Genomic DNA, 10,209 nt, shown 5'->3' with positions numbered 1-10,209 from the left:
CTAACTTTACGTCACACAGATAAGATTCAAATTAATTTGAGCATATTATAGATGTCATATTATACTGAAAGTAATGTCACGTACTGTCAATATGACATTGACATAAATGCGTTTTTAAGAACGTAACTCTACAAATACGATGACGATAAAAAGACAGAGTTAATACAAAATTAGATTGCCTTTATTTAGGCAGCAAGCAAGCTTTAAAATATGTATTTAATTGTTTTTTTTTAATTCTTATTTTTATAGCTTAAAACTTTTTTGCTTTATCATTATTTATTGGCAACAAATGAGATGTCAAAATTATTAAAAAAAAAAACACTCAATAAATAAACAAACAAAGTTTTACAAGTTTCCTGTGATTATTGCGAGTGTACAGTTGTATTTTTCTTATTTTATTATTTATTAGAGGAGTTCAAATACAAATGAATCACAGTAAGTAAAATAACGTAATAATTTCTTCTAAAACTTTTCTAAATAACCTGTTGCTTCTTGTCTACAATTTTTATTTAAAGGTGATAATTTATATTATTCTGCTACTCTAAATTACTTAACAAAATAATACATAGGTATTAGATTCGGTAAGCATATACCGTTTCAAACCATTTATCACATTAAAGGTTATGTAATTTAAGTTTATTTTTTATTATTAATGTGTTTTTATTCCGGTGTAGCACAAAAAAAAAAAACATTTTACAATGCAGTTTTGGATTCACATTAACACTGCCATAAAATGGTTTAGTAGGCACTCTTAAAATTATTGCCAGTAACACTTTGTTTTTTAGTGGATTTGGGGAAGTGGGTAGATTGATGCAGACTTGGTAGGTATAATAACAAGAAAAAGTCTAGTTTTCTGTGCGTCTTTGATACTGTGCTTTACGTTATGTATCATTCTTCAATATTTCTTTCTAGATGTGGTGCATGCACAGTCAAAAATAATGGTGATAGCTATGAAGTAATTGTATAGTCACTACGTCTTATTGTAACTTAAAACTCGTGTCAGACAACATACTGCGGGGCGGAAGGCAAGAGGGAAACCACTGCCCTATTTTTCCCCAAAAAATAGCCTGAAGAATGCTACACTGTCAAGAGTGTGGCTCTGAAATTAGTGATGATGAGGCAAAGAACATACTTATTTTTTTGCTAATAAACTAAAATACTTCTTCTGTTGCTAATAAATAAAACTGATGAATATAAAAACAATATTGCTTAGCAAAATGTTCTAATTATAAATAATAATAAATACACAAAATACAGTCATAAGACAACAGGTACAGAAAAGTGCAATAGGTAGCCTTATTGCTCTTGCAGCAATCTTTTTATGTTCCAGGCAACAAAAAAATAAAATAATTTATGTCCCATTGATTCATCTAAACTGCACCCCTAAATCATAACATGAAGATTTTGTTTTGAGATTTTATATTTTTGAATCTATGATTTCTGTTGATTTTGTTAAAAATGAAAAAGTAAAAAAATTGGGATATACTTGAATTTTTGTACACTACTTCTTCATACATTTAGCGCGACAAAAAAAAATTGTGCTTATTTGTATGACAGTAATGCTGTACCTACTTATAAAAAATGGAAAATGTTTAAAAAAGACAAGACTAGAAAAGTCGTCAAAATTAAAAACAAAGATATGAACCATTATGTTTTCTTTCTGCCCCCTGATCAAAAATCGAAGAAGTTTAAAAAGGACTAGAGTAGAAAAACTCGTCAAAATTATAAAAAAATGACAACCATAATGCTTTTTTATTCTAGATAATTAGGTGAGGTATCTTCCGCTTAAGTTTAGTCCATTATTTTCGGGACACCCTGTATTAGAGACAGACCAAGTAGAGATGCTACGCATGAATTAGAATAATAATTAGGCCTAAGGGCAATTAGGTCCTAAAAGCAAGGCATTGGCAGAACACTAACTTGTCTCGTCTCACTGTCTCACTCTCGTGAGGTCCCAGGTTTGAATCCCAGCAAATAAAAAAAAACCTAAACTAATATTCCCAAATTTATTTTCGAATTCATATTTGGTTTATAAATGATCATCATGTGCTCAGCGGTAAAGGAAAAGATCGTGAGGAAACCCACATTCTCGAAAAATTCGAATTTTTGGCTGATTTGCGCTTCGCGGGTTGGAAGGTCAGACAGGCTGTCGCTTCTGTAAAAAACCGGACCTGTCAAATCTTCAGGATAGATAGGCGGACGCTGTGAAAACGGGATAACGATAAGTATCAATTATCCGAAGTTAATGCTGCCGAAATCGCGGGCTTAGCTAGTATAACTTAAAGCTTCTATCTAAATATATTCTAGCTCCGAAAAAAAGAAAGAAAGCTCCGTCATTATTTTCCAATCATCCCTTTTGAAAACAAAATGGCGGCATAAAAAAATCCGGAGTTAATAAAGAGGGCGAGAGGGACGGGAGGACCAATGAGGTCGGACGGAGTTAATAGCTTACGTGCATATTGCATCCCTCCATTTCTTGATTGGCTTTTTATTTTACTACCTCGTTCAGACGATTTATTTTTAAGAAGCTATTGAAGGCAGCTTATTAGACATTATTTGTTAATAGAAATTTACGGCATGTTGCTTTTTTTTTGACGTGACTTATGTAGATTTGATTGGGCATTCACAACTTGGCCGGACAAATGGGGAGCGCTGAGGGTTCTCGTCTGGTATGATCCGCTACTTGTGCTGAATATCTGATAGCCAATATCGAACATGATCTGACAAGCAGCAGTACCTACTGCTATCGGACACTTATCCCGCAGTTAGACAGTTTATCAGCAAGTTTTGTTATAACTGATATGTAAGTCGCTAACTTACATTATAAGTTATGCTGGATATTTGCAAAAAAACGAAATATTCTAGGATTTTTTTGCGTTCACGGTATTGAAGTTGACCGGTGCTCCAAGATATAACACACCTGTATCCCTGAAGGGGTAGGCAGTGGTGTACGATCACGAGTACTAATATGTATACACTTTCAAACCATGTCACATTAACTTTTTTGACAAATTAAACCGTAAGTCTCATTAAATGTCAAATTTGATAGTGCGACAGGGTTCTAAAGTGGGTACATGATATTGCTCATGACTGTACAGTAGGTATACCTATAAAGCCACTCCTCGCCAGCTATGTAGGTTATAGGGAACGAGCCTATTGTCTTTAACAGGGCACAAGTCCTGAAAAGAAAAATTACTAAAACTTACTTCTGAATACTAAAAGTATACGACATAGCAACACATAATATGAGCTCATGATTATATCCTAATTCGATACAAAACGAGACGAGCTCAAGGCGCCACCGCCTGGGGCCTGTTTTATAAAACTTACAATTGTAAATTACCATGACAATTTGGTGTTCATTACGTAGCTAATATGAAACTGCAAAATATTCGTGGTCACACACTCCGCAATGTACATCAAATTGTCATTGTAATTTACAATTGTAAGTTTTATTAAACAGGCCCCTGCTGCCATAAATTATAGGTAATTATTTAGGAGGAGTGCTGACGTGCATTGAATGAGGTCGTACATTTAATGCTAAGATCGCATATGTCAGTCACTTGAGAGCACACGAACGACGCTCTCATTAGTTGTCGAGTCGCTGTGGCCGAATACGGTCAGGAAGGATTGATTTGATATCCCAATTGGGTCTAGTCAGAGGTACAATCATCGCAAGGTGAACTACGTACCCACACCACAGCTTTCTGTTAGACCAACGTGACAGGTCGTGAGCCGTATCGCCTTCTATAATGGTCGAGCCAACTGTGTTAGCGAAAACTGCACTTCAGATAAATACTAAAAAGTATGTTCCTTCTAGATTGTAACGTGAAAAGAAGAAAGTCGTTCAATCACAGCCTTGAAAAGAATCTATCAAAGAACTCTTAAATAAATTACCTATACACGTAGAGTACGCCAACAAAGTCCTTTTCCTTTAAAAAGTTGTAAAATCACAGAGATGCTGAAAACTTTTAAACCTAGTCTCGGGTGCATCGTAAAAGTATTACATTTCTGAACGAACCCATCAGGTTTATTTTACAAGAGGGACGTGTGAAGAGTACCCTGTCTGCGGTGGAAAGTAATGGCGGTTTGTTAAAAAATCATACTAGAGCGTGAGGGATTTTTGTTCCTCAACTTTTATAAGGTCACTGGCCTTGATCGTGTTTTGTTTGGCTCAAAGTTTGATTTTTTTTTTTGACGTGAGTTATTGTGGATTTGACGCAGGTGGCATTAACTACTTGGCCGGATAAATGGAGAGCGCTAAGGGCTCTCACCCGGTACAAAATTTAAGACAACAGGCCTGAGGGTGCCCAGTTGGGCGCGAACCTCGGTTCAGGGCGTCGTCTGAGAGGAAGAGTATTTGAAAGACTTAATCGACAAATAAAAGAAAAGGTGCAGGTCGTGTCGTATCAGGAGGTGAAGGATTTGGCGGGAAGAAGAGAGGAATGGCGATTACTTCACCGACAAGAGCGCAGCTCTTAAAAAGAGAGAGAGAGTGGGTCGATAGGGATAAGCGCTGAATGAGGGAAATCGTCGACCACGCTGGCGGGATCGGTATCGGGGTTCTGAAGTGTTTGGTGTCGCGAGCTGATTGGCCGCCTCTATGGCTAGAGTAATCGGGTCGTCGGGACCGAAGTTTGACAGACTTTGGCTCTAAACCACTAAATTCGGCTTTATTGAGTTTTAGTTCATCAAACCGGCCAAGTGGATTTTAGATTTTTTGTCCGGTTAATGGCAATATGCTCGCCTTATTACATGGACTGACATAACTGGCGAGGAGTGAGTGCATCTGATCGTACTATACACTTCTGCCTACTCCTTTGTGGACACAGGCATGATGATATATGATGTAGTGTTGTTATGTTTAACGTCCAACAATCCGCAGCGAAACAATGTGGTGAAGGCCTGTAGTGTGACGTACTTATGTAGATTGTTTATGTCATGTTTTTTTTTAACGTGAGTGAGTATAAAAAAGATGCCATAATGTAAAAGACGATAATTTAATCAGCAATATGCTAATGAATCTAGTTTTAACTAGACGCTCAAATGGAGGCATCCTGCACATCCAACACTGTTAAGTGTTGCAAAATTTTGACAGTTCTCAAATCAAATCAATCAAATCAAATTTATATACTTTATTGCACACAACATACAAAACAAATTAACACAGATGATGATAGATACAGTACAATCTGGCGGCATTATTGCTAAGCAGCAATTTCTTCCAGGCAACCAGTTCTCCATGCTGTCCAGCTAAAATTCGTGTTAAATTGCTATTAAATGTGGAGCAACGTGGAGTGTACCCCATTTGAAGGATGGGTTAAGAAAAAGAAGAGTTAATAGAAAGAAATGCAGCCAGTTAGAAAAAGGCAGTTTTCATTCAAAATAAGTTTTCTTAGTTCTTTTTTCTTTCCGATCGTTAGAGAATGAATAGGTATAACAATGTGTGTAATTATCACATTAACTCTGTACAACGCCATCTATTTTTTTTTGGGGAACGTAGCCTGGATAGTCCTTCGTTGTACCTTTGTTAGTGTTACCCTATGGAAAAATCGGAATTCAAATGGGAAATAGAACAATAGAGCCGTCTCAATAGGCCCAATCAGCGAGATTGATTAAAAAACGTATTGCAAAATCGGAAATTTGGCCTTTTATGGAAAGACTGTTGCGAAAAAAAAGAAGAGAACTCAAATGCGAACGAATAGAACGATGTAAAAAAAGAAATACTGGCGAATGGCTCGTACGACAGTCCTGAGCTCCTGTCTTCAATATATTTGAGGACTAACACTCTAGGCTTAAGGCAGCGTCCATTGCTTCACATACAACGATCGAGAACTAACTATAGATCTAATGCGTTTCTCATACGTGCGAGCAACTCTTTTAATGAATCATCTAACAGCATAGATTTATTCCACACTAGTATTGCATCTATTAAGCGAATTCTAACACAAGAATATTTTGAGACTCAATAAATTTACTCATGTTATAATTATACTCATAAAATAATAATGGTTAAGTTAAATTGGATTAGTATACTAACCCACCTGCATTCGAACTGACTTAGGGTTTTGTTTTCCTTTTCCTTGTTAGCTATTATCTTTATGTATCATTCTAGCCACTTTTCTTATCTTATTTTAATTTCTCTCCTACCTTTTCATTTATTGGCGGGAACTTGTTATTAGCATTGTCTCATGTATATTTAGTTCATTTAATGTATAATTAGTCTGTAAGTTCTCCAAATTATATAAAAATAAAAAAAAATAAAATATCTACAAAAAAGACAATGTATTTAGAAGTTTTAACAACAGTAACAATTTTGGTCGAATTCTCACTTTGACTTTCAATAACTTTTTTTTACCTATGATTTGCCTGTTTTTATTTTTTCAAGTGGTCGACTTCCTTAGGAATAAATCTGAAATAAAATAAAAGAATTATTAAGAAAGAGATAGCGACAAAATAATGATTTCTGAAGTAAGGAAGAAAATCTAGAAATAGGTAGGTACAAAATGGGTCATATCTCCTAAACGGTAAATAATTGCTGTACATATATAGGGGTGTTTCTAGTAGCCAATGAGCCCCTCTATCTAATTTTTCATTTTGAACGTGAACCTCTAAGCCACCCTGTACCTATAACCTACAGGGTGTCAGTGTCAATGTAACGAAAACTTTGAGGGATGTTTCAAATCATGATTCTGAGTTCATATCAAGTGGAATTCCGTCGCAATAAGTCTTGTTTTTTTTTTTTTTGGATTTTTTAAATTATTTGCAATTCTATAGTAACCCAGATAGAGTTGCTGAGGTTGGTTGTCCACCTCACAACCGATAGAAGAAGAGTGAAGTAATACGAGTAACCTCGACTACCAAACCTAAAATCAATACAGTCGTTCGTTCAAAAAACTTATCTGACCATTATCTAAAGGCTAATAAAATAAAGCTAATAACGGCCTCCGTAGTCCAGCGGTTGAGCGTTGGGCTCACGATCCGCAAGTCCCGGGTTCGAATCCCGGTCGGGAAATATCACAAAAAGCACTTTGCGATCCCTAGTTTGGTTAGGACATTACATGCTGATCACCTGATTGTCCAAAAAGGCACGTTAAGCCGTTGGTCCCGCTCACTACTTACTGATATAAGTACGTAGTCGTTACATGAGTCATGTCAGGGGCCTATGTCGGCTCAATAATAACCCTGACACCAGGGCCCAGGGTTGATGAGGTTGGTAACCCACCTGACCGCTCACAAGATAGAAGAAGATATTTTGTCGGTGGCAAATACGCAAACTGCGTCATGCCAAGAAGAAAAAAAAAGAAGAACATAATAAAAAGTAGGTAGTTAAGAATATCAAACGCAACGAAAATCAAACAACCAAGTTAAATATAGAACGTAAAGTAATGAGGGACTTTCCCCATAAATAATAAAAAATAAATAAATAATAGAGATGGCGCTGTCGAGCGTTATAATTGCCTAATTTCTCTTTACTCGGGTACATAATTGTTAAAAAAAATATTGCTTGATATTTGGATTTTATGACTGTATAGAAATAAGTTGCTATATATATTGCTCCTCTTTATGAAGATCAGTAGAATAATGGATGGAAGATGTAATTGTGCCTGTGTGTAATAAAAAGGGTCATTATTTTATACCCAAAAACAAAGATAAAAGATGCATAATACGTCTGCTATCCACGAAATTAGAAGGTTGAATGAAGGAAAATCATTACAACACCATCTATTTTGTTTTTAAAGAACGTGGCCTGAAAAGTCCGTCATTGAGGCAGTCTGCATACTTTGTAAATTAATTTTCAATTATTGTTTACTTAGTGACTTAGTTTGAACAAGCTTCGTATATAGTTGGAAAGTTACATAGAGCTGAGTGAGCTATGAAGGATATGCCTAACACGAGTGTCAAAATTAGACCCAAGTGTTGTGGGAATCATAATATAAAAAATGTGTGATATTTACCATAAAAAAACAACATTTAACGGCTCAATACTGGATAAAGGTTTACCGTCATAAATTTGAGGGGATACGCTGCATATGCCACCACGTTGCTCAAGTGCCGGTTGGCTTGATTTATCTCCATTCCAATAACGGGGAACCGAATCCGAGACATCTAGTTCTGATTGAAAATCCGTGATAGCCTTGTACAGTCATGATCAATATAATGTACCCACTCTAGGACTCTGTCGCACTAACATATTTGACATTTAGTGAGACTTACAGTTCAATTTGTCAAAAACGTTAATGTGACATGGTACCAAAGTGTATACATATTAATGCTCGTGACCGTACGGATTACACGTGACTTACCTACCTATATCCTAGTATCATGGGTTCGAAATCGACTTAAGAATTAATTTTTTTATTGATATACCTAAATCACGTGGTTTCCAGGATTTGTGCTCCGTTAACGGCAATAGCCTCACTCCCTATTACATGGGACTTACACTTAAGTCGTAAGAATTGGGTTAATACTATACACCTCTGCCTCCCCCTTTGGGGTTACAGGCGTGATGCTACATTGCAATTCAATACTAGGTAGGTGCCTATCTAAGGAAACGTACACCTACTTACCTAATACACAAAATACATATTATTTTGTGTGTGCACTTAATACTACCTCCGAAAACCATCCTCATTTCCCCTATGAAGAAAGTTTTCAGTAAGAGGGCTAAACTCCTCCCTCTTCGAGCCAGAGTGCTCGTGCCCTCAGTACAGTTATAACCAGCGGGGAGGGTGTACGCCTCTCACGCTCAAGTTCCCGCCGAAATGCACGCGAGAGGTACTGGCTGGTTTTAATATTAGATTTCAATTTAATATTGTTCTTTTTTCGAATTATACTTTTATAAAACACGTTAATTTTATGTAGGTTGATTTTAATATTGTCTTGGAAAATGTTTTATATTTTTATTTTTATAAAGTATTATGTTTCTTCGATAATCTTCAATTTCGAAACGTTTTTATTACCAAAACAGTATTTTGTAAAAATTATCTCGAACAATAATAATAACAATTGATTCAATCAGAGCATTGTCTGATTGGATAAGTCTTTTGTACTCTTTCTTATTATGCGTTTAAGATTTGATTGTTATATTTTTTATATTTAATTATAATAATAAATAAAAGAGGATTAATAATAATATTTTATTTTTTGTTTCAGTTGCAACTTTGGTGCTAATTCTCGCCTGTATACAACATGTGTCAAGTTTCGGTAAGTAATATTGAATTTATTATTAATAGGCTATTTTATAACTTAGCTTCTATGCTGTTCTGGGAGCAAATAAAAAACATAGAAAACGTTCAGCTGCTTGTCTTCCCGGGCATGTCGTAAAAATCGACAGAGGGATTGTGTCCTCTAACATGATGGACTAATGTTATGGGCGATAGGCTGATCCCTTATCACCATAAGGTTCATCATATCCAGCTTACGACATCGGCTGCAATCAACAGTGGCTGCAAGTTGTCTTTGATTACTTGTGGCTCTGCCCACCCCATTAGGGATTACGGGCGTGAGTTTATGTATGTATGTATAACTTAGTCAAATGAGTTACTTTTTTAAAAACGTCAAAACGTAACTTTTCTATTGAGTACTCGTATGTGCATTGAGTATAGACATACTGTTTGAGCGACGTCATTAAAATAAAAGCGGCCAACAACGGCGGCCAAAAGCGGTTAAACGTCGTACTCTTTCTTACCTAATTCGTAATTCAAACTCGTAAATCGGTCAAAAAAAATCAATAGATTGATTATTGATTTTCTTAGATCGGCTTCTATTTCTAGATTACCAATTTATAATTTATCTTTGACATGCCTTCCAAAGCACGTATCAGCTTACTTTCGGATAATCAGGTGATCAGCCTACAATATAAAAAAAAATGATTCAATTATGATAAATGTTTCTTTTTTTACCACTGGTTGCCTTGAAGACCGCTAGATTGTACTGTCTTTCTTGTATGTTTTGTGTAAAACTTGTTTTGTATTTTGTGTGGAATAAAGTATATTTGTATTGTATTGTAATATTCTAACCAAACCAGGACTGACAAAGTGATTTTGTAATATGTCCCCACCGGGATTCGAGCTCGGGACCTCCGGCTCGTGAGCTCAATACTATAATTTAAAATCATTCATTAATTTCGCCATAAACAGTCGTATTCTGTTTCTATGTTGTCCTGTGCAAAATATGATTAAATAGTGCTGTAACTACAAAAATCAA

The 10,209-nt window shown here is 35.7% G+C and overlaps 1 protein-coding gene across 1 annotated transcript in view; it reads left to right on the top strand.

Moving 5' to 3' along the window:
• The first annotated feature begins 315 nt into the window (after positions 1–315).
• The window catches only part of LOC126367796 (beta-1,3-glucosyltransferase), a 44,908-nt gene continuing 35,014 nt past the window's right edge, over positions 316–10,209 (top strand). Inside the window, exons 1-2 of the mRNA XM_050011543.1 lie at positions 316–435; positions 9,157–9,207. Of these exons, the coding sequence (XP_049867500.1) occupies positions 426–435; positions 9,157–9,207 (61 nt within the window). The 5' untranslated portion in view covers positions 316–425. The remainder of the gene's footprint in view (positions 436–9,156; positions 9,208–10,209) is intronic.

The sequence above is a fragment of the Pectinophora gossypiella genome, chromosome 6 (genome assembly GCF_024362695.1).
Source record: "Pectinophora gossypiella chromosome 6, ilPecGoss1.1, whole genome shotgun sequence".
Lineage (NCBI taxonomy): Eukaryota > Metazoa > Arthropoda > Insecta > Lepidoptera > Gelechiidae > Pectinophora > Pectinophora gossypiella.
The sequence above is the reverse complement of the archived record's forward strand: the minus strand, read 5'-3'. Positions and strand labels throughout refer to the sequence as shown.